Source organism: Caretta caretta, chromosome 10 (assembly GCF_965140235.1).
Source record: "Caretta caretta isolate rCarCar2 chromosome 10, rCarCar1.hap1, whole genome shotgun sequence".
NCBI lineage: Eukaryota > Metazoa > Chordata > Testudines > Cheloniidae > Caretta > Caretta caretta.
In genome coordinates, this window is record NC_134215.1 from 34,616,620 (window position 1) to 34,642,415 (window position 25,796).

The 25,796-nt window shown below is 43.7% G+C and overlaps 1 protein-coding gene across 3 annotated transcripts in view; it reads right to left on the reverse strand.

Moving 5' to 3' along the window:
* Positions 1-20,843, reverse strand: part of CLUAP1 (clusterin associated protein 1) — a 165,992-nt gene extending 145,149 nt beyond the window's left edge. Inside the window, exons 1-4 of one of the 3 annotated variants that reach the window (XM_048867325.2) lie at positions 20,694-20,843; positions 17,967-18,078; positions 8,214-8,298; positions 2,275-2,454 (exon numbers count right to left, since the gene is read on the reverse strand). In XM_048867325.2, coding sequence (XP_048723282.2) covers positions 2,275-2,454; positions 8,214-8,298; positions 17,967-18,078; positions 20,694-20,715 — 399 coding nt within the window. In that variant the 5' untranslated portion in view covers positions 20,716-20,843. Of the gene's footprint in view, positions 1-2,274; positions 2,455-8,213; positions 8,299-17,966; positions 18,079-20,693 lie in introns of those variants that run through there. The other 2 variants (XM_048867326.2, XM_048867327.2) reach the window with 2 other exon arrangements.
* Between the last annotated feature and the right edge of the window lie 4,953 nt (positions 20,844-25,796).

A 25,796-nucleotide genomic window follows, 5' to 3' on the forward strand; every position in this document is an offset into this window, starting at 1 on the left:
GGGGGAAGCATGGCTTGGGTGAGCAGAGAGCCATGTAGGATATGTACTCGCGTAGATAATCACATCCTTCAGTCTGCACCATTCCTGACAGGCTACACCTATTTATACTCATTCTGGGGGGATACAAGGGAATGTACGCTACATGCTGCCGAAAGAAGTGAGCTGCAGCTGCATTCAGTGAATGCATCCGATGAAGTGAGCTGGAGCTCATGAAAGCTTATGCTCAAATAAATTTGTTAGTCTCTAAGGTGCCACAAGTACTCCTGTTCTTTATACTAATAATGTTTCATTTGATTTCCCGTTTTCAAAAAGCACCTACATAGTATTAATTTTGATGGACTATATGGACCCATAGAGTCAAAGGTGTAAACATGATGCTCTCACTGTCCCAAACTGAACAATTTAAACAAGGTTCAAGGTTTGGTATATAGAGACCTCAGCCTGTTTAGTATCATTCTTAAAAATATTGTAACCTTAAAGAAAGAAGAGAAAAGAGGTTAAATCATTTAAAATGTAAATGTAATGCATTAAGTAAGGCTTTCATTTTAAGAACACTCCTTGTTCCCTTTCCTTCTAGCTAGAGGGAGCTTTCACAAGGAACCGTCCCCACCCTCCATTTGACAGTCTTTTGTTGTTATTAAAGATAATAGTTGTCCTTTTTGGGGAAAAGAAAAAGTTAAGATGAGCTTGAGTTCTTGTAGTTAAAATCCAACCCCATTTCTAAAAGGAATAAAGACAAACACACACAAAAGATGAAAGAGAACAGCAAAGACAGAAAATGCACTTTCCTTCTCTGGGGTTGACATTCACTTGCAGTCTCACTGCTGGAAAGTAAACAGACACAGCACACAGCTGTATCAGCTGCTCCAAGACCTAATTCAGGTGGTTGAGGGCATTACTTTTGTCTGCCTTTTTAATCCCAGACTCACAACAATGCTGCAAAAGATGCAGTCTTGGCTGGCTAAGCCAGACTCTTATTAAACAGTAGGCAAAAGGAGAGAGATAGGAAAGAAAAGAAATAAGGGTGGGAAGGAAATGGACACACAAAGGGGGGAAGGTGATAAAGACTCACATCCCAGGTGGTATTTGGGATTTAGCTAAAGTTGGCAGAGGTGGCTACATCATCTGGGTCCCTCTCTCTGACCCAGTCTGGTCAGGACATCCCTCAGGATCAGGCCAACAAAGGCCCAACAGCGTTATGGTAGATCCTGGGGTGCCAAGAGATGGGAGGTGACAGCCATGATGGTAAAGCTCACAAGGCACCAAGAGAGGGGAGGTGAAAGCTCACTGTAGCCACTGTTGGCAGACAGCTTCTTCTTGATTTTTCCCCCCAAAGTCTTTTCTTTTAGAGACCACAAAAGGGAGTGACAGGTGGAATAGCCCATCCTCTCATTATTTTGTCCACCTATTAGGCCTAATTTGCAACACACCAATCTGTGTTAATGGATTTCCAGTCCCATGCTTCTCTTGTTTACCAGGCCTGATTTTAATAGTCCTGGAGTTACTTTAATAGGTCTTTTTTGGACTAATTCAGTCTGTCTCACTTATTCACCTTTTCCCATGAACATTTGTTGTTATGGGCTATCATGACATTTTATAAACTTTCATTCACTTTTAAAGTTTGGGCCTACAAATTTGCTCTATTATTACAACACTAACAGAGGAAGCATGCAACAGGCTCTTACTCCAAGAAAGGGAGAAGTTTCTTAAAGAAAATTCTATAATGTCACCTGACACATTAATGTAGCCATAATCATTGCCACTTTTAAAAGAAAAGTATTATTCCTGCATAATGAACAAATAACTGATAGGACTATTCAGAGAGTAACTGTGTTCTGTTTTTCCTTGGTATTTGTGGAGCAATTTCTATTTTAAATGCTTCTATAGGTCCTGAAGCACTGCACAATAAATTCAAGGGAAAGACTCTGATTGACTTCAATGGGCACTGGTTCAGGCCCATATTGCAGTGAGTACTCCCCATGCTTCTCTAACACAATTATGCCAAATCATCTCAATTCTGCCCTGCCACGTTCCCTACTATTCCAGTCCTGCTCCAAAGCAGAGATGACCAATTCTGTACTAAACTTCAATACCATTATGAGCCAAGTTTTTCTTGGGATTAGACGGGGACCAAATGTGTCACAGCAGGTAAATTTAGGAAGGGAGAGTTTGAAAAGAACGTACTAATGCATACATTCTGTGCGTACGCTTATGAGGCAAATGAATTTGGTTTCCACGACGACAAAAAAAAAAAAGAATCTTTACTTTCCTTACTTTTGAACCAAGGTCAAACTTGAATTTGGTGCTTTCTTCCTCGGACACTGAGGTGGTCTCCATTCCTTTGGTTTTCATGGCATTGTAAAGCACAGAAGTTATTTTTAACAGCTCCTTCACTGCATAGCCGTCTGCTTGGTAAAGCTTCTTTGTGTTGAGCTTTATATGAGCTTTGGTAGCCTATTGGAAGAAGACACAAAGAAATATTTCAGTCCATTATAGAGAACAGATTGTCAATTCCCGAGTCAAACATTTTCCTAAAAGTACTTAATTTGGAATCATCATGTTTGTCTATACATAACTAAAATTTTCAGCTCAGGAACAAGGGATTTTTTGAACAAGGATGACATACACACACCTTTTGAGAGTCAGAACATTTCTGGGCACTTATATAAATGAAAAAGCTCAAACCATCCACTAATTCTCTCAGGGTGAAAGTCACCCCTGTGCAGAGGGCCAGCAAAAATCCTATTTACCACTTACATCTCCTGTAAACTTAATTGGTACTTAAGTGCATGGGCCTGGTGCTGACCCTCTGCATGGAGATGAATTTCAGTCTCAGTGCATTACTGTAATTAGATCAATTACTCTAATAAACTGTCTCTTCTTCCAACATTTTTTTTTCAGATTGACAGTTTCTCTTAACTTTATTAATATCAAAAGAGGGAATAATTTGTTTCCCTTTCTCCTCTACCCCACCACATGCACAGATATTCATACAAGATTCAAATAATGGATGTATATACCTTTGATATTTATTTCAAAACGCCTTGGGAAACAGCACTCCAGTGGCACAGAGAAGGAGATATACTTAATTATTGGAATTTCCTCTGGGCTGACGTTACAGACTCACAGACAGGAAGAGTTGGTGCAAAACAACAATTAAAACTGCCATTCACTCTTGCGAACTCAACAAAAAGCCATAATTGGCTAAAACTTTGTTCCTCCCCAGAAATAAAAGTTAACAAACTATAAATAGCTAGATGGCTTAAGATTCTTCTCTCTTTGCATCTGACCTGCTATCAAAATTTACCTCCTTTAAGAATACTAGGTAGTAGAAAGAGGTTTCCTATCCAAGCCTAACACGCATCCATGCGAATTAAACTTCACTTTCACCATTAGGCCCTAAGCTAGGTGTGCTGAAGCATGTACCAATCTTTTATGTGATTTTTATATCCAAATTGGATCTACCACAGGTAAAATCCAATTGGCAACAAGTAAGAAATTGTTCAAATATTTATTTTATTTTTTTAACTTAACATTTTATTTCCAATTTTTTTAAAGTGCTACAGTTTTAGTTGGACCTGTACCAGGCTTGACTGCACAATCCTTACTCAGGCAAAATGCTCTTTGAAAGAAAAGGGATTTTTTCCTGGGAATGGATTGCTGGATTGAATCCAGTGTTTGCACTCTGCTCCAGCTCTTAAAGGAAGAGCATCAACTTCAAATCTAGTCAATTTTTTAAAAAGCATTTTCAGGCCCCAGACCTGCTTGAGTGTCCTGCCAATTTTGTGGCTTTGCAATCAGATTTCTTTATTTTTGGAAATGTTTCCCTCACCCTGTTACTGTGTGAAAGGCCCACAAAAACAAGAGAGGAAACTGACAGACTAATTTTGCAAGGGAAACTGAGAAAATGACTGACAAATGAGACCAAGGTTTCGAGAAGGATTTTTAGGGCCTTCAATTTTGGGTGCTCACCAATTAGAGTAGCAAAAAATCACTGGTCACAGAGTATCCTCAAATGCACCAGTAAGAAAAGCAAAAAAACCTTGACGTTTTTCCCTTCAGTTTCTTTCAGTTGAAGGAATCTTAGGAGTTAATTATCACAACCCTTTGAGCAGGGGGTTGGACTAGATGACCTCCTGAGGTCCCTTCCAACCCTGATATTCTATGATTCTATTCTATGAACAGCAGGTATAAAATTTTCAGACAGAAGTGTGATTATTAAGTTGACAGTGCCCTTTAACACCTGTTCCACAAGGGAAGCTAGAGCACCACATTACAAAGAGCATTGTTATGGATGGGAATTCCAATTTCAGTTCATTTAAAACACAAGGGGGGAAAATCAATGTCTAGTAAAAGGAAAAAACGTATTTTCCACTTGGCGACTGTTCTCTCTCTCTCACACATACACACACCCACACATTCTCAGCGCATGTGGACAGGAAAACACATGACTGACATAACAAAATCATCTGCAAACAGATCAACATCTTTTCCTGATCCACTAGTTTAAAAAAGGCATAAAAATGTCTTCACAGCACCATTACAAAACCATCTCCATTTATTCTGAGAACTTACCATGTGTGTTTAATTTAAGCCACATGCAATTAAGACAAAAGAAGAACTAAAACCACCACAAAGTGGGGTCGATAGACAAGAGATTGGGTTAGGCTTTTAAAATGTGCTTTCATATTCTTTTTGGGCCAAATTTTGGACTCAGTACAAAGCCCTAACAAACAGGTTCACAGGCTGGGGACACAGAATATTCTTCCCCCAAGCCACAAAGCAGCAGTGGTGCTGCTTCACTGACATTACTGCAGTTGCTAAGAACCTCCCACCCCAGGGATTCAGGTGAGCTAGTGGATCTGCATACTCCAAAGCCCGCATGTGCACTAAGATGGATGGAACGGTGCTACACAAATGGTGAAAACTATTGCGTGGGCTCCCCACATTTGTCCTCCCTTCTGCAAAATGGGTCCACATCTTTGTGGTTGGATTTGAGTCTTCTACCGCCTGTGGAGATTAGAGTGGAGGGAAGGAGTCACTTTCTTAAAGTGCAGGGCAATGGAGACACACAGAGCAAAACTATGTAAGGCCAAAACATTATTTTTCTCCAGGCAGGCCTCCTCCAGGCCTTAATGTGTAAGTCAACTTATGGCAAGTTAAAAAAAGATGGTCTCTTCAGCCTGTTTGTGCATTGGCACCACTATGCTCTGATGGTGAGTTTTTGACTTGAGAAGTGACCATAAAGCCAGGTTTTGCCCATAGATTACATATGGACAAGGCTATGTTTTAGTCATGGGTATTTTTAGTAAAAGTCATGGGCAGGTCACTTCATATTTCAAAAAGCTTCAAAATTAGAGCCCCACAAAACAGTTTTAATCTGACAGCTATCCATAAAGAGAGATCAGGCTGATAACCTTCTCAAGTCAAAAACTCACCATCCAGGCCTAAGAATCTGAGCATCTTTGTGAAGTACAACTCATTTTCCTGTATAACACTCCTTCCAACTCTCTCAATAGGTTTACCTCCAGCACAATTTCCTGCTAAGGACATCCAACACCATATCTACAGACAGTAGCAGCCATTGGTGATCAACACGTGGTTCACGCCCCTTAGCCCAGAAACACATTTTTACCAAGCCCCACTGAGTGAAAGGCCAAGCTCTAAACATTCAGACTTAGCTCACTTATTTAGTTCAATGTTGCGCTGGAACAGCTGGTCAAAATTCACTTTGCTGAAACTCTGCTTCATTGCTGCATGACATAACCATGGTTCAGTGCTCCAGACTGAAACTGCAGAGTAGTCTGTGGTATGAGCTGTAGTTTGTGGAATTTTGCTCCTGGGTGAGTGTGAGGAAATGGACTAGCTAACCTAATACTGTCCAATTCTGTGCTGAATCACAGAAGGCCCAGCATAGGAAGTGTAGCCTGGTAGGCGGGAGGGGTAAAGGCTTCACACCACTTCTGCACTCTCTTCAGACAATAAAAAAAACCTACTTTGAACTTCTCAGTGAGCCCATTGCAGAGAGCTTTGTGAATGACCCTGTTCTCCAAACTAAAACAGACAGAATACATGGCACAACTTTAATATACTGCAGAGAAAGGCAGACGGGAGGAGAGGGTAACTAAACACAAATATTAACTGACTACAGAAGGGGGCCCCTCAACATCTCACTTATACCTTCATTGATACCTTTTCATAATGCCCTCAACTTCCCCCTGTATGTTTTTCAGTCAGCAACTCTGCTTACTGGTGCCCTGATGCTCCTACCACAACAAAGCAGGAGTGTCCATTCCTGTTCAAAAGGGATGCAAGACCAAGCATCTGCCCCAGAATTCTTGCATAATCACTTTGCAAAACTCCTCATTATGATTAGGCTTGGAAGGTTTAGATATTTATCAGCAAATGTCTGTAAAGACAAGGTGGGTGAGGTAATATCTTCTATTGGTGAAAGAGACAAGCTTTCAGGCTTACACAGAGCTCCTCTTCAGCGTACACATACACAAATGCGTGCACACCCCATCCCCCAATAAAAGCAGGAAGATAGGCAAAGCAAGAAAAATGCTGCTTGAAAACTTATGAATGTTTGATTTAAGGATATTGACTTTGTATTTTGACATGTGATATTGACAGCTTGTGGTTTAATGGTTATGATGATTTACCTTTTTGAATCTCAACATCTACTTTCATTGAATAACTATCGTCTTACCCCCTTACTGCCAGACCCCCTCACAATTTTCCACAACTGTAAAAATTTAAATAAATAAAAATCAGAAAAGATGCTTACAACATTATCCATTTGATTTATTAAAAAAAATATCTAATTCTTCCAGAGTTATTATCTAGAAGTTAAATCCAGAGTTAAATCCGAATTATGATTTACAGCAGATACTGAATAATAAAAAAAAAACAAACGCTAAAAAACGCTATGAAAAAAATACACTAGAACTAAAATAGCCCTGTCTTATGCCTGAGAACAAGTCAAGAAGCAAGGAAAATAAAACGAGAAGTAATGTCATGCATCCATGGAGGGTGTAGAAAGCGAGGAAAAGGGAGCAATTCAGATGGCAACTTTTTACCTGGCCTGCCGGTGTTGGTTTTTTTCCAGACCAAATACAACACACTGTTGCTACGGTCTTTATACTGTACTGCTGGTGGTACTGTTCACTGCTTATGCTCATTACAATCCACTTTCAACAACATAATTGAATGAAAGATGTATGATCCCAACAAGGAAAGAGGGAAACTCTGCTGAAGTAAAGCAGGGAAGAGAGATTGTGCCGTAGCATAAAGGTCACCTGCAGAACCACCCAAAATGTTTGTGAGACACTCAGACACTGTGGTGAGAAGTACCATTGAAAACCTCCAAATCTACTGACAAATAAAAGGTCAAGGCACATTGCTTGACAGGCAGGTCCTCTAGAATTCCATGAATTCAGGGGAGAACCCTACGTTAAAAAAATCATTTGGTCCAGTTACGCCAGTACAGTCCTTATACAGAGTGGCTGCGCATCTTATATTTTAAAAGACAACCCCTATTTAGTGTCTAATATCCTTCAACCTGTATCCAAAAAGCAGTAACACAAAGCATTTGATCTGATAAAAAGTATGCATTCAGGCAATAAAGAAAAACAGGATTACACACTGGGACACAAATATTGATTTTAGACCATAACTAAAAAATCATTACGCCTTGTGTTTTTCACAGAGTTCTCTTATTTTCTTGATATGTAAGTTGTTACCCTACTACAAAATCAGGCATACTGAGCGCATCCGAAAATCCACTTTGTCATTTTTGTTAAGAAAACTTGATTTTTGCATGTTAGCTTTTTCAAGTGTGAAAAATGGACAGGAGGTTGCACATGAATATTGCTTTATGAGCTTAAAGCTAAGTAGTTGTTAAAACTCCAATACTACCAAGACTTACTCATATGTTTAATTTTACGTGATGTGAGCCATCCCATCCAAGTCATTGGCTGGCCTCATTCATGTCAATAGCAACACTTCCATTGAGTTTCATCCAGTGACTGCAATGGGGCTACTAACATCATGTAAAAGTTAAACCCGTGTTTAAGTTTTTGCAGGATCAGGGCCTTCGCTTAATTAAGATTTAGTCAAATATCAACTGAAAGTAAATCTCTCCCTCTGGCTCTCATTATTTTTTCAGTGGGCTTTGGATCAAACCCCAAATGAGGTTGCTTAAGCAGACTCACCATAAACTGAGCTACTGCCTTAATGAAGAAAACCCGGTCCTGCTCTGTCTCAACATCAGAAGGAACATCAGTCTGAGGTTCATATCTACAGATGGGAACATTAATCGAGTCAGACAAGCAACATGCATGAAGTATTAAACAGGTAAAAGCCAATACATTTATGTGGCAAATTCAGACATCATAAAGATCCTGCAAACCAAATTTTCAGCCCCTGATGCAGGTGGAGAAACAGTAGTTCAGTGTCTAGGATCTGGAATGTATAAATTAGAATGTCATAAAAATTGCATGAGCCATAAAGCTTGAGCCATCTTTGCAAAAGAAGTTGTTAAATTCAGGTTTTGAAGCTATCGTTTGGCTTAGTTTGTAAGAACAGCCAGACCTAGCTGATTCACCCAAATCAATTTCAAAGCTTGGATTCAGGCTTTAAATCAATTTAATATTTCTGATGAGAGATTATTTACTGTACTGTGTCAGTTTTTCAAATCGCAAGCCACACAGATAAACCAAACTCATCTTAATTAGATCTGACTAGGACTTAAAAAAAAAAAAAAAGCCTTTGATTAACTGAACATCCCTAATCTTCCAGAAATCTGCTAAAATGACTAGCAGTGAAATGGTTAATAAAACAACAACATTGCCATTTAAAATATCATCATGAAAGTAAACACCCCCTTGGAAATGAACAAGGACAGTTGAGAGGTCTCAGAGCTATCATTTTAAGCAGACTGAGGAAGATTACTTCCAAACATAACCCAAACTGAATCTTTGCAAGGCTAGAAAATGTTATACATGAAAGTTTAGATTTTGGAGCATATTTACAGCAATCGATGGGTTCTGCAGCAAAGCCTCTAGCCACAAAATAGAGAAAAACACAGGGCCCTGATTTACAGTTAATATTATCCCTAAAATAAACTTTCTTGCTTCACTAATAATATATTAATATTTTACATTTTTATAGCACCTTTGATCTTGAGAATCCCAAAGCCCTTTACAAACAGCACCAGTACAACACAGCCACCTCTGGAGGGGAGGTCACCAACCAACTGGTCCACAGTACACTATATACCAGTACACCTGGGAAGAGGAAACTAGGGAAATCCCCTACTTCCTAACTTTTATGGAAAGTGCTATGGGATCATTAATATCCAGACAGAACCTCCACTTTAAAATCTCATTTGAAATTCAAAATAAGTGAAGTCTAAATTAACCTCTCTACCTTACAATACAATTATAAGACTCCTGGAACCAGGGAAAGCTGGTTTATTGGGTACCTGGTACAATTTGGTTAGTTTCCTAGCTGCCTGGGATGTAAATGAGGCACTTCACTTAAAAGCAGAGTACTTCCAATCACCTTATAATATACACGTGAAAGCACTTTATACTGTTCAGCTTAATTGGATGAATATGCTTACACTTTTTTGAAAAGCAATCCCTTTCTGTGTAATGAAATGTCTTTTTCACTGCTCTGTTTGCCATCTCTTGGAGAGAAGTTGTTAAATTCAGAGAGATGGGAGACAACTTGGAGACATGGAGAGACAATTCGTGACTTCTGTTTTTAAATTTGAAGGGAAAAAGGCAAGTAATTTAAAAACCAAACTTAGGGGGAAGCATTGTTAAGACTTCACAAGACCTGATATTAATATAAATGTTTTAATCAAAACTTTTTTATTAGTTTTAAACAGTCCTACAATACTTGCAGCCCAAAAATTGCAGCACTGAGCTAGTGCACAATAGCCAGAAAGCTAAAATTGCTTGAAACTAACCATAAACTAAGTGAAATGCAAAAAGTAAGCAAGCAGCAAAAATGATCTTTGTTAAATTTCTGCCCATTGCAATATTGTAAGGTATCATTAACTGAAAAAGTAAGAAAATGTTCTCTTTTCATACACACACACACACACACACACACACAAAGAGAACATTTTAGTACTTTTTGATATTGATGATATAATTAATGTATTATAAATACACACACACACACACACACACACACATATAGCTTGATCCACCATTGCAGTTTCACAAGTGTTTGAAACCAATAGCATTACACTGACGGAAAACTATAGTAAAATGATACTAGACCAGGCCCATGCTCCCTGAGGGGTTCCTTCTTCCATTGCCTTTCATTGTGGGCAATGTAGTAAGTCAGAGGAAACAGAATGAAATATTAAGGAAAAATCATTACTGCACGTTTCAAACATTGATCTCCTCTGACACGTTTCAGAGTAACAGTTTTCTTTTTAAAGTATCCGCAAAAAGAAAAGGAGTACTTGTGGCACCTTAGAGACTAACCAATTTATTTGAGCATGAGCTTTCGTGAGCTACAGCTCACTTCATCAGATGTTTACCGTGGAAACTGCAGCAGACTTTATATACACACAGAGAATATGAAACAATACCTCCTCCCACCCCACTGTCCTGCTGGTAATAGCTTATCTAAAGTGATCAACAGGTGGGCCATTTCCAGCACAAATCCAGGTTTTCTCACCCTCCACCCCCCACACAAATTCACTCTCCTGCTGGTGCTAGCCCATCCAAAGTGACAACTCTTTACATAATCAAGTAGGGCTATTTCCTGCATAGATCAAGGTTTTCTCACATCCCCCCCACCCCCATACACACACAAACTCACTCTCCTGCTGGTAATAGCTCATCTAAACTGACCACTCTCCAAGTTTAAATCCAAGTTAAACTAGAACATCTGGGGGGGGGGGGGGGTAGGAAAAAACAAGAAGAAACAGGCTACCTTGCATAATGACTTAGCCACTCCCAGTCTCTATTTAAGCCTAAATTAATAGTATCCAATTTGCAAATGAATTCCAATTCAGCAGTTTCTCGCTGGAGTCTGGATTTGAAGTTTTTTTGTTTTAAGATAGCGACCTTCATGTCTGTGATTGCGTGACCAGAGAGATTGAAGTGTTCTCCGACTGGTTTATGAATGTTATAATTCTTGACATCTGATTTGTGTCCATTTATTCTTTTACGTAGAGACTGTCCAGTTTGACCAATGTACATGGCAGAGGGGCATTGCTGGCACATGATGGCATATATCACATTGGTGGATGTGCAGGTGAACGAGCCTCTGATAGTGTGGCTGATGTTATTAGGCCCTGTGATGGTGTCCCCTGAATAGATATGTGGGCACAATTGGCAACGGGCTTTGTTGCAAGGATAAGTTCCTGGGTTAGTGGTTCTGTTGTGTGGTATGTGGTTGTTGGTGAGTATTTGCTTCAGGTTGCGGGGCTGTCTGTAGGCAAGGACTGGCCTGTCTCCCAAGACTTGTGAGAGTGTTGGGTCATCCTTTAGGATAGGTTGTAGATCCTTAATAATGCGTTGGAGGGGTTTTAGTTGGGGGCTGAAGGTGACCGCTAGTGGCGTTCTGTTGTTTTCTTTGTTAGGCCTGTCCTGTAGTAGGTAACTTCTGGGAACTCTTCTGGCTCTATCAATCTGTTTCTTTACTTCTGCAGGTGGGTATTGTAGTTGTAAGAAAGCTTGACAGAGATCTTGTAGGTGTTTGTCTCTGTCTGAGGGGTTGGAGCAAATGCGGTTGTATCGCAGAGCTTGGCTGTAGACGATGGATCGTGTGGTGTGGTCGGGGTGAAAGCTGGAGGCATGCAGGTAGGAATAGCGGTCAGTAGGTTTCCGGTATAGGGTGGTGTTTATGTGGCCATTGTTTATTAGCACTGTAGTGTCCAGGAAGTGGATCTCTTGTGTGGACTGGACCAGGCTGAGGTTGGTGGTGGGATGGAAATTGTTGAAATCGTGGTGGAATTCCTCAAGGGCTTCTTTTCCATGGGTCCAGATGATGAAGATGTCATCAATATAGCGCAAGTAGAGTAGGGGCTTTAGGGGACGAGAGCTGAGGAAGCGTTGTTCTAAATCAGCCATAAAAATGTTGGCATACTGTGGGGCCATGCGGGTACCCATAGCAGTGCCGCTGATCTGAAGGTATACATTGTCCCCAAATGTGAAATAGTTATGGGTAAGGACAAAGTCACAAAGTTCAGCCACCAGGTTAGCCGTGACATTATCGGGGATAGTGTTTTTGACGGCTTGTAGTCCATCTTTGTGTGGAATGTTGGTGTAGAGGGCTTCTACATCCATAGTGGCCAGGATGGTGTTATCAGGAAGATCACCGATGGATTGAAGTTTCCTCAGGAAGTCAGTGGTGTCTCGAAGGTAGCTGGGAGTGCTGGTAGCGTAGGGCCTGAGGAGGGAGTCTACATAGCCAGACAATCCTGCTGTCAGGGTGCCAATGCCTGAGATGATGGGGCGCCCAGGATTTCCAGGTTTATGGATCTTGGGTAGTAGATAGAATATCCCAGGTCGGGGTTCCAGGGGTGTGTCTGTGCGGATTTGATCTTGTGCTTTTTCAGGAAGTTTCTTGAGCAAATGCTGTAGTTGCTTTTGGTAACTCTCAGTGGGATCATAGGGTAATGGCTTGTAGAAACTCGTGTTGGAGAGCTGCCGAGCAGCCTCTTGTTCATATTCCGACCTATTCATGATGACAACAGCACCTCCTTTGTCAGCCTTTTTGATTATGATGTCAGAGTTGTTTCTGAGGCTGTGGATGGCATTGCGTTCCGCATGGCTGAGGTTATGGGGCAAGTGATGCTGCTTTTCCACAATTTCAGCCCGTGCACGTCGGCGGAAGCACTCTATGTAGAAGTCCAGTCTGCTGTCTCGACCTTCAGGAGGAGTCCATCTAGAATCCCTCTTTCTGTAGTGTTGGCAGGGAGACCTCTGTGGATTAGTATGTTGTTCAGAGGTATTTTGGAAATATTCCTTGAGACGGAGACGTCGAAAATAGGATTCTAGGTCACCACAGAACTGTATCATGTTCGTGGGGGTGGAGGGGCAGAAGGAGAGGCCCCGAGATAGAACAGCTGCTTCTGCTGGGCTGAGAGCATAGTTGGATAGGTTAACAATATTGCTAGGTGGGGTGAGGGAACCATTGCTGTGGCCCCTTGTAGCATGTAGTAGTTTAGAAAGTTTAGTGTCTTTTTTCTTTTGTAGAGAAGCAAAGTGTGCGTTGTAAATGGCTTGTCTAGTTTTAGTAAAATCCAGCCACGAGGAAGTTTGTGTGGAAGGTTGGTTCTTTATGAGAGTATCCATTTTTGAGAGCTCATTCTTAATCTTTCCCTGTTTGCTGTAGAGGATCTTGATCAGGTGATTCCGCAGTTTCTTTGAGAGCGTGAGGCACAAGCTGTCAGCATAGTCTGTGTGGTATGTAGATTGTAATGGATTTTTGACCTTCAGTCCTTTTGGTACGATGTCCATCTGTTTGCATTTGGAAAGGAAGATGATGTCTGTCTGTATCTGTACAAGTTTCTTCATGCAGTTGATAGATTTCCACTCCATACGGCTAAATGCAGTGCCTTGCATAATGACAGGTTTCAGAGGAACAGCCGTGTTAGTCTGTATTCGCAAAAAGAAAAGGAGTACTTGTGGCACCTTAGAGACTAACCAATTTATTTGAGCATGAGCTTTCGTGAGCTACAGCTCACTTCATCAGATGTTTACCGTGGAAACTGCAGCAGACTTTATATACACACAGAGAATATGAAACAATACCTCCTCCCACCCCACTGTCCTGCTGGTAATAGCTTATCTAAAGTGATCAACAGGTGGGCCATTTCCAGCACAAATCCAGGTTTTCTCACCCTCCACCCCCCACACAAATTTGTGAGGGTGAGAAAACCTGGATTTGTGCTGGAAATGGCCCACCTGTTGATCACTTTAGATAAGCTATTACCAGCAGGACAGTGGGGTGGGAGGAGGTATTGTTTCATATTCTCTGTGTGTATATAAAGTCTGCTGCAGTTTCCACGGTAAACATCTGATGAAGTGAGCTGTAGCTCACGAAAGCTCATGCTCAAATAAATTGGTTAGTCTCTAAGGTGCCACAAGTACTCCTTTTCTTTTTGCGAATACAGACTAACACGGCTGTTCCTCTGAAACCTGTCATTATGCAAGGCACTGCATTTAGCCGTATGGAGTGGAAATCTATCAACTGCATGAAGAAACTTGTACAGATACAGACAGACATCATCTTCCTTTCCAAATGCAAACAGATGGACATCGTACCAAAAGGACTGAAGGTCAAAAATCCATTACAATCTACATACCACACAGACTATGCTGACAGCTTGTGCCTCACGCTCTCAAAGAAACTGCGGAATCACCTGATCAAGATCCTCTACAGCAAACAGGGAAAGATTAAGAATGAGCTCTCAAAAATGGATACTCTCATAAAGAACCAACCTTCCACACAAACTTCCTCGTGGCTGGATTTTACTAAAACTAGACAAGCCATTTACAACGCACACTTTGCTTCTCTACAAAAGAAAAAAGACACTAAACTTTCTAAACTACTACATGCTACAAGGGGCCACAGCAATGGTTCCCTCACCCCACCTAGCAATATTGTTAACCTATCCAACTATGCTCTCAGCCCAGCAGAAGCAGCTGTTCTATCTCGGGGCCTCTCCTTCTGCCCCTCCACCCCCACGAACATGATACAGTTCTGTGGTGACCTAGAATCCTATTTTCGACGTCTCCGTCTCAAGGAATATTTCCAAAATACCTCTGAACAACATACTAATCCACAGAGGTCTCCCTGCCAACACTACAGAAAGAGGGATTCTAGATGGACTCCTCCTGAAGGTCGAGACAGCAGACTGGACTTCTACATAGAGTGCTTCCGCCGACGTGCACGGGCTGAAATTGTGGAAAAGCAGCATCACTTGCCCCATAACCTCAGCCATGCGGAACGCAATGCCATCCACAGCCTCAGAAACAACTCTGACATCATAATCAAAAAGGCTGACAAAGGAGGTGCTGTTGTCATCATGAATAGGTCGGAATATGAACAAGAGGCTGCTCGGCAGCTCTCCAACACGAGTTTCTACAAGCCATTACCCTATGATCCCACTGAGAGTTACCAAAAGCAACTACAGCATTTGCTCAAGAAACTTCCTGAAAAAGCACAAGATCAAATCCGCACAGACACACCCCTGGAACCCCGACCTGGGATATTCTATCTACTACCCAAGATCCATAAACCTGGAAATCCTGGGCGCCCCATCATCTCAGGCATTGGCACCCTGACAGCAGGATTGTCTGGCTATGTAGACTCCCTCCTCAGGCCCTACGCTACCAGCACTCCCAGCTACCTTCGAGACACCACTGACTTCCTGAGGAAACTTCAATCCATCGGTGATCTTCCTGATAACACCATCCTGGCCACTATGGATGTAGAAGCCCTCTACACCAACATTCCACACAAAGATGGACTACAAGCCGTCAAAAACACTATCCCCGATAATGTCACGGCTAACCTGGTGGCTGAACTTTGTGACTTTGTCCTTACCCATAACTATTTCACATTTGGGGACAATGTATACCTTCAGATCAGCGGCACTGCTATGGGTACCCGCATGGCCCCACAGTATGCCAACATTTTTATGGCTGATTTAGAACAACGCTTCCTCAGCTCTCGTCCCCTAAAGCCCCTACTCTACTTGCGCTATATTGATGACATCTTCATCATCTGGACCCATGGAAAAGAAGCCCTTGAGGAATTCCACCACGATTTCAACAATTTCCATCCCACCACCAACCTCAGCCTGGTCCAGTCCACACAAGAGATCCACTTCCTGGACACTACAGTGCTAATAAACAATGGCCACATAAACACCACCCTATACCGGAAACCTACTGACCGCTATTCCTACCTGCATGCCTCCAGCTTTCACCCTGACCACACCACACGATCCATCGTCTACAGCCAAGCTCTGCGATACAACCGCATTTGCTCCAACCCCTCAGACAGAGACAAACACCTACAAGATCTCTGTCAAGCTTTCTTACAACTACAATACCCACCTGCAGAAGTAAAGAAACAGATTGATAGAGCCAGAAGAGTTCCCAGAAGTTACCTACTACAGGACAGGCCTAACAAAGAAAACAACAGAACGCCACTAGCGGTCACCTTCAGCCCCCAACTAAAACCCCTCCAACGCATTATTAAGGATCTACAACCTATCCTAAAGGATGACCCAACACTCTCACAAGTCTTGGGAGACAGGCCAGTCCTTGCCTACAGACAGCCCCGCAACCTGAAGCAAATACTCACCAACAACCACATACCACACAACAGAACCACTAACCCAGGAACTTATCCTTGCAACAAAGCCCGTTGCCAATTGTGCCCACATATCTATTCAGGGGACACCATCACAGGGCCTAATAACATCAGCCACACTATCAGAGGCTCGTTCACCTGCACATCCACCAATGTGATATATGCCATCATGTGCCAGCAATGCCCCTCTGCCATGTACATTGGTCAAACTGGACAGTCTCTACGTAAAAGAATAAATGGACACAAATCAGATGTCAAGAATTATAACATTCATAAACCAGTCGGAGAACACTTCAATCTCTCTGGTCACGCAATCACAGACATGAAGGTCGCTATCTTAAAACAAAAAAACTTCAAATCCAGACTCCAGCGAGAAACTGCTGAATTGGAATTCATTTGCAAATTGGATACTATTAATTTAGGCTTAAATAGAGACTGGGAGTGGCTAAGTCATTATGCAAGGTAGCCTGTTTCTTCTTGTTTTTTCCTACCCCCCCCCCCCCAGATGTTCTAGTTTAACTTGGATTTAAACTTGGAGAGTGGTCAGTTTAGATGAGCTATTACCAGCAGGAGAGTGAGTTTGTGTGTGTATGGGGGTGGGGGGGATGTGAGAAAACCTTGATCTATGCAGGAAATAGCCCTACTTGATTATGTAAAGAGTTGTCACTTTGGATGGGCTAGCACCAGCAGGAGAGTGAATTTGTGTGGGGGGTGGAGGGTGAGAAAACCTGGATTTGTGCTGGAAATGGCCCACCTGTTGATCACTTTAGATAAGCTATTACCAGCAGGACAGTGGGGTGGGAGGAGGTATTGTTTCATATTCTCTGTGTGTATATAAAGTCTGCTGCAGTTTCCACGGTAAACATCTGATGAAGTGAGCTGTAGCTCACGAAAGCTCATGCTCAAATAAATTGGTTAGTCTCTAAGGTGCCACAAGTACTCCTTTTCTTTTTGCGAATACAGACTAACACGGCTGTTCCTCTGAAACCTTTTTAAAGTATGAGCCTCTTCTGTAAAGTTGGGGCAAAGCCTTAGCTGCAGGAATAGTTTTTAAAAGAGCCAGTGGGGCTGAACTCAGTCCAAGGGAGAGGTGGAGAAGATCCCACTTCACTTTGCAAAGAATACTTCTAGAGAAGACTAAGTTTGAAGGTAGTCTCAGTTAGTCCTCCACTGCCTGACTTTAGCTCCTGCAATGCAAGCCTCATGCTGTATGTTTGCTACAGAATCTAAAGAATATGGAAATTCACACTGGTGAATGAGGAAGGGGACTCAAGGAGAATACACTCTTTATTTTTCGTACTTTTCCTTTAGTTTACCCTTTATCTACATTATTTTCCTCTGGAAAAATCAGTTTATTATATCCATGGCACATAGAGACCACTGAAGCCACAAGCTTGATACTTAAAATGCCAACTTAATTACCATATGTTCCTATCTGGCACTCAGAACAGTAGAGCTCTCAAAATGACTAAATTTCAATTTCACCAAGTTCCTCTTTAAGCCACTCAGTACAACTCCACTCCAAAATATCAGCTTCAAATGGCTCTCTAACTTCAGGTCCACTGACTGAGTTGACATTTTTTCTTGCACTGAAATAAAGCACCAACCTTTTGCATAGCCAAAGAAGCATCTCTGAAACCAGCATGAAGTTTGGAGTGCGGAAATTCTCCATAGAGATGAGTCGGGGATAGCCCAGAGCCCTCATCATCTCAGTAAAATCTGAAAGACAAACAACAAAAACAATTCTTTCTTTTCACTATAGTCAGCAAAGATGCTCAAGTCCCACAATGCACTGTTTATGGTTACCAACAAACACACTGTGCTAGAGTGAATCTAGAATAGACAGAATTCATGAAGTGATCAAGGAAAAAAGTTAATACCAATTTACCAGGAAATTATCTTTAACGAGCAAAAAAACATGACTTTTAAATGAGAAATGTTCCTAATAACTGAAATATTAAAATAAAATCAACTAAGGATTTCAAACATCCCCATTGTCGTGTATAACAACAATGCTCTCCCAGCCCCTGTGGATGGAGCGCTCAACCACAGGAAGGAAGCCTTTCATCGCCCTGTAGCAAACCCTCCCAGTTGGCCTAAGAAATGGCATTGAGCATCTCTAAAGAAAGACATACCATAGTCTTTACCTGAAGGAACTGCAATAACACAACAAACTACTTGCCCACCTACGCTGATACCTTCCTTCGATAGAGGCCATTACCTGATGTTTCAGAGAAAAGTTTAAAAAACCAAATACAATGCACCTGACCAGTTGTTCAATGCCCAATAAGGGAAAGAGGTAGAAGTTTCCTCCAGACTCCTGCACATTACAGCAGCCAATACAAAAGGTCATGTACCAGCAATATCATAATGTAAACCCACAGCAACACAATGGTTCATCGAAATATGGGACCAAAACTGACAGTGAGACCTACCGGTATCTGCAAAGCAGCCCTCATAAGACCTGGGATCATTGTCCCGAGAAAATCAGTATCATACCAGACATACCGAGAATGAGTAGAAACCCTTTGCAACCTGGGTATCTACAACAGCTTGAACTCATTTTCTGTCCCATATTTTGTAGGATCAATCTGATTTTCACAGGGTGACACATCCTGCATATCTGGAGTCTATATAGAATCCACAATATGTCATCACAGCCAGATGCAGAATTATGGTGTGGTGACTTTTTGACATGAGAATTTGTTGCAGTAGTGTAAACAGTGTGATGTCACTGTGATGCAGCAAGGTGAGATATTCATGCTGCAAGACACATGATGATCTCACAATGTGACAGAATTAGGATATGAGACAAAACTGTGTGTGATAAACCTATGATATGGCACGATAGCACAATGCCAGCTGAATACGCCCCATAACAGTGCAATACAGAGGAATGATATTGTGAACGCTGCAATTCAGTGGGCGAGGTGCTGCGATGCCAAAATGTACTGTGTTGATACTATGTGGTGACAGCAGGCTGTCGTGCGATCACGGTATGAGAGAGCACAACAATGCCACACAATGGTATGCTGTGGCACAACATACAGCAAAACAAGACTAGACAAGAAGAGAATGCTGCATCAGGTGGGGATGAGCTTTAGCCTGATGACGGCAAGATACAGTATAATGGAGCAATATGACATCAGGAAGCTATGATGAGGAATGATAACACTGTGTGATAATGTGTGTGTGTGTGGCAATGGAGTGGGTGCGTGGTGACAGTGTGGGGTGGTGCAGTATGATGACATGGTGATGGCATAGATGTACAGCAATGGCAGGATGATGCAGTGGAGATAGTTGGCATAACACCAATGTGGTGATGGCACAAGTGTGTGGTAAGGACACAACGACGGTGTGGACCATGCAGGTGTATGGCGATGGCGTGGTGATGGCACAGCTGGATAATGATGGCATGGGGCACTGCAGGTTTGTGGTGCTGATATAATGATGGCTGGTGGGCAGTCATGAGTGGCGACGGGGCAGGTAGTTGGTGTTGGCATGGTGATGGCAAGGTAATGGTGTGGGTGTGTAGCGATGGCATGGCAATGGGGTGAGTGGATGGTGATGGCATGACGATGGAGCAGGTGTATAAGGATGGTGTGGCAGTGGCGTGGGTGGTGATGGGGCAGGTGTGTGGCAATGGCGAGGCGATGGGATGGATGGATGGATGGCAATGGCATGGTGATGGCACAGGTGTGTAACGATGGCATGACGATGGCATGGGTGGTGATGGGGCAGGTGTGTGGCAATGGCATGGTGATGGCGAGGTAATGGTGTGGGTGTGTAGCGATGGCATGGCAATGGGGTGAGTGGATGGTGATGGCATGACGATGGAGCAGGTGTATAAGGATGGTGTGGCAGTGGCGTGGGTGGTGATGGGGCGGGTGTGTGGCAATGGCGAGGCGATGGGATGGATGGATGGCAATGGCATGGCGATGGCACAGGTGTGTAGCGATGGCATGGGTGGTGATGGGGCAGGTGTGTGGCGATGGCGAGGGGATGGGGTGAGTGTATGAGGATGGTCTGGCGAGGAGAAGGTGCGGGTGGGTGGCGACGGGGCGGGTGTGTGGCGACGGTGAGGGTGGGGCTGGCGACGCTATGGCGTGGGTGGGGTTGGGACGGGTGGGAGGGGATGGCGAGGCGACGGGTGGGTAGCCATGGCACGAGGGGGGCAGCAAGTGTGCGCAGCGCTGACACCGCAGAAGGACGACGCGCCGGCCACCCCACCACGTCCCCACAGCACCAGGCCCCCGCCTGGGCCCCAGGAGCAATGTCCCCCATGCGGTCGCGGCTCCCTCCCTCTCCTGGGGGCCCGAGCTAGATTTCCTCACTCCTGAGATCGCGGAACGACATGGTGACCCCGCGGCGCCGCCGCCTCCGGCCCTTGCGAACAACCACAGAGCAACTGCCGGGCCGCGCCTGGCACCGCCTGCCTCTGCGCCAGGCCGCGCTGCCAGTCCCTATGGCAACCGCCCTACGGCGTTACGCCCGGCCCAAACTACGGGAGAAAGCGAAGGGCTCAGACGATGGGCGGTGCTGAAGGACAGACGGGAACGAGTGCGCGCGGGGCGGGGACTAGCAAGAAAGAAGCAGAGGAGCGGAAGACCCGGGTGTCATCTCTGGATGTGAAGGAGATTGCTCAACCAGTGCGCCCACCCCAGCCAGACTCTCCCCAGAGGAACAGCAGGAGACAGAGTCCTGCACATCCCATTAACCACGTCTTTCCTGAATTCCTTGCATCCATATGCAAAAATGCCTTCAGGAATTTTGGGGTTGAATTGTTCCCTTTATTTCTTACTGGGATGTTGGGAGGCTTAATTAAGTAATGTTTGTAAAGTGCTCTGAAATCTTTGGAGGAAAGAGCTAGAGAGGGGAAAAGTATTATTTCAGTTTCCTTTGATCAATGAGGCAAAGGTTGGAGCATGTGCTGAAAGACTTGGAGTATATAGCTTCGACCATTTCAAAGCCCCACAATCTATTCTGAGATGAGTGTATCACTCTGGTGAAGTAGAGAACAACCTAAATGTTCAGATGTTTATATGGTCTCGGTTCAATCACATCTGCCTCCATTGCTTAGTGTCAGAGACTGTAGCCATCCACTACTTACTCACAGCTAAAGGTGTTACATTTTTTCTAAAGTGGTAGATGCTTGTGCTTCTAGTGCTGAAGATCCCCCCAGGTTCAGTTCTCACTGATGACTATTGTGACTAGTTATATGGCCACAGTTTGTAACACTTAGCTGAACCCAACCACTACCAGTGCAGGAGACCAACCTGGCTAACCCCTGCTTGTGGCCTGATGGAGACCCAGCTGGGTGACACCCCAGGAGGGCTCTAACCAGGGCAGGGCAAGCAGGATAGCCGGCTAGGGCGCAAAGCTGTGGGGGCAGAAAAATGGGATCCGAGGCAATGTGTGGGGAAGGGAAAATAGGGGCATGTGGGCCCCCCCACATATTTTTGGTTGTGCCCCCCAATCAAGACAGGCTGGGTGGCCGGCTAAGGCGAGTCAGGAGGTGGAGGTGATGTTCCCTCCCCCAAGTCCCACTGCACAGGGCTGGCCTGACCAACTCCTGCCATGCAGGGCTGGCCTGAGCTGCCTGGCGTTGCCACTCAAACCCCACCGCCAAACATTCCACCACACCCCCTGGGGATCATGCCGCACAGTTTGAAAACTGCTGTGGGGTGGTCATGGGCCCCTGCTTTAAATTGTGCCCCTCCCCTCACTATCTATAGTTACATGTTGCCTCTGAATGGGATGAAAAAATTACCAAAAAATGGTAAGGGGCACAAATATGCTTGCTCGCCCCAGGCACTAAAATGCCTAGTTACGGCTCTGACCTCCAGCCAAACCCTTTGACAAAAGACCAGGGGGTATACTTAAGAGGCATACTCCAATAGCAGGCTGAGAACAGCTGATAAGAGTCGGATAATCAGAGCTGGCCCTTGATTTTGCTAGGCCCTGGTTGAAGTAATATGTTCAGGGAGGGAGAGATTACAAGCAGACTTCTCCAAGTCTCATAGCACATTTGGGGGTGGGGGTAATTTAGCAGCTGGGGCTCTGGGATATTTGTCATCACTGGGAGGCTTTATCTACTGAATGCAGTATTAAGGCCTTTCTCAAAGCGGGGGGCCAGAGGAAGATAGGTACCCGATTTTATCTTTCTAAGGAAGGATGATTGCAAGCCAGCTGAGATTGGACTGTGACAGGCTCAGTCACAGAGACCCCTTGGGTCTGTCACCTGACGTGCTGAGATTACCTCTGAGCCCGTTTTCCTTGCCAGCTTGGGACTCCAGAACTGCCATGTTGAGCCAGAAACGCTAGCCTGCTGCAACACAGACCCAGGTCTGGTCCAGGCCCTCAAAGCTGCAGACTTTAACCAAAAACTGCTCAGCAGGTCACCTATTTCCAGCACCCAGACACCCAGCTCCCAATGGAATCCAAACCCCAAATAAATCCGTTTTACTCAGTATAAAGCTTATGCAGAGTAAACTCATAAATTGTTCGCCCTTTATAACACTGATAGAGAGATATGCACAGCTGTTTGCTCCCCCAGGTATTAATTACTTACTCTGGGTTCAATAATAAACAAAAGTGATTTTATTAAGGATAAAAAGTAGAATTTAATTGGTTTCAAGTAATAACAGAAGAACAAAGTAAGTCACCAAGCAAAATAAAGCAAAAACATGCAAGTCTAAGCCTAATACATTAAGAAACTGATTACAGGTAAAATCTCACCCTCAGAGATGTTCCAGTAAGCTTCTTTCACAGACTAGACTCCTTCCTAGTCTGGGCCCAATCCTTTCCCTTGGTACGGTCTTTGTTAGTTTCAGCAGACATCTTAGGTAGAAACTATGGGCTCTCTCATGACTGGCAGTCCCCTTTGTTCTGTTCCACCCCCTTTTATAGCTTAGGCACAAGGTGGGAATCTTCTGTTGCTCTGGGTCCCACCCCTCCTTCTAAATGGAAAAGCACCAGGTTTAAGATGGATTCCAGTATCAGGTGACATGTTCACATGTCCTGTGAGACCCCAGCCTCCATTCTTCCAGGGCTGGTCCACATGTACCCAGGAAGGTTTGCAAGTAAACAGAGTCATTTACAACCAATTGTCCTAGTCAATGGGAGCCATCAAGATTCTAACCACCATTAGTGGCCCACACTTCACATAATTACAATAGAACCTCAGAGTTATACTTCATATTTCTAGCTTCAGATACAAAGAATGACACATGCATACAAATAGGATGAACACACTCAGTAGATTATAAGCTTCATAATGATACCTTACAAGAGACCTTTTGCCTAAAGCAGGGGTCTCAAAGTCCCGGCCCATGGGCCATCTGCGGCCCGAGAACCTACCCACTACGGCCCGCAGAGGAGAGACCGATGTAGCCACACTGCCTGCAATGTTTGCTGCAGGCGCTGCCCCCCGCAGCTCCCATTGGCTGGGGGAGAGGGACAGAAATACCATCATTAGTTGCCAGGCAGAGTCAGCCATGGAGGCGGCATCATTTTTTTCCACAATGACTATAAACAAGTCAAAATACCGAACACAACTATCTGATGCTCACCTTGCTGCAATCCTGAAGGTTTCAACTGCTCAGTCACTGAGGCCAAACATCAACAAACTGACAGAACTGAAGCATTGCCAGGTGTCTGGCAAACACTAAAAACTCTCTGGCAGGCGAAGAATTGTATAAAGTTGTATGACAGCTTTATTATTTCTAAGAAATTCAAAATAAAAAATGCAATATAAACGTTTTCTGAACACCATCTTCAGTGACATTATTGGCCCACTGGGAGGATTTGAGGACTGGCACTGGCTGTAAGGTAAATTGAGTTTGAGACCCCTGGCCAAAAGCATATTTCAGTTACATCATATTCATACTCTTAAGCATATTTCCATAAAACAGATGGAGTGCAACGTCACAGGGAGGATATAGGTGCATGTTGGGAAGGGCTGCTGACAGAGTACAGCACTGCAAAATGTAAGCGCTTAGACTAGAACGCTAAACATGCGTCTCAAGCTGGCCCTATGGCTAGTAGGTTAACTGAAGTACAGATAGCAGCAGAAACAAACACTGCCCCATAACTGAAGCTAACACCTGAAGTGAACAAACATTTCCCAGTGCATCTGTAACATAGACTCATAGAAGATTGGGAAGAGACCTCAGGAGATCATCTAGTCCAACCCCGTGCACAAAGCAGGACCAACCCCAACTAAATCATCCCAGCCAGGGCTTTGTCAAGCTGGGTCTTAAAAATCTCTGAGGATGGAGATTCCACCACCTCCCTAAGTAACCCATTCCAGTGCTTCACCACCCTCCTAGTGAAATAGTGTTTCCTAATATCCAACCTAGACCTCCCTCACTGGAACTTGAGACCATTGCCCCTTGTTCTGTCATCTGCCACCACTGAGAACAGCCTAGCTCCATCCTCTTTGGAATCCACCTTCAGGTAGACATCACCACATGAGACTATGTGCTAATGTACATGAATCAAGTGTCCCCAGCCTACTCCTGCCTTCTTCCACCCCACATGTACACACCTGCCACCCTCAGCTCCCACCATCAAATGAAGATGACTGATCATGTCAGCAATACTTCATAACATGAAATACTGAGAGGCTGTAAGTATCGAGTTTGCCTCTACATGTCAGCTGTGGGGGGCCTTTTAATGTTGAGGCATCAAATAAGGACAACATGACACTCCTTCTACTAACACTTTGTGGTTTCAAATGTCCTGCAGGAACAGGGGACCTGACCACTGGGCTCCAGTCAGACTAGGGACAGAACAGCCACAACTCCTGCCAACAGTCTCATCATTTTCGTGGAGCAGAATGAGCTGAAAGTAATCAGATGTTGTTCTGATCTCGGGCTGTTTTGGCAAAAGGGTCTTCAAGCCCAGTATGTATAATACACACACAGTACTCCCTATATGGTACCCGATAAGTACACAAAACCAAGGAAAAGAACTCTGTAGCCAAATAAAGAAAGAATCTCAAGAAATATAGACACATTAGGAAAGAGTTAACACTTTAAATAGTCAAGTTAAATGACACACAATTACATTTCCTGTTTCTGCAATGTCATGAGATATCAGACCTTAAATATGTCACTGAGGACCAAATACTGGCCAGCCTGGATCTTGGAAGCTGTAATGAAAGTGGAGATGGGAGAAGAAGAAAAAAGGAAACTTTTTCTGTGATGTGATTTAGTGGGCAGAGGGCAGGTGGGAAGTCAAGGGTGCATTACAGAGAAATGAAATCTATAACATGAATCTGCAGTTTATCTCAGGGCTCTGCACTTTGTCACATAAATATCTTCACCACGTATGTGGCGTGTGTATATGAACACATCTATTTAAAGTACAATACTGAATCACTGTATGAGATGCTTCTCAGGGCACCCAGGACTGTGAGTCACCTTATTACCACC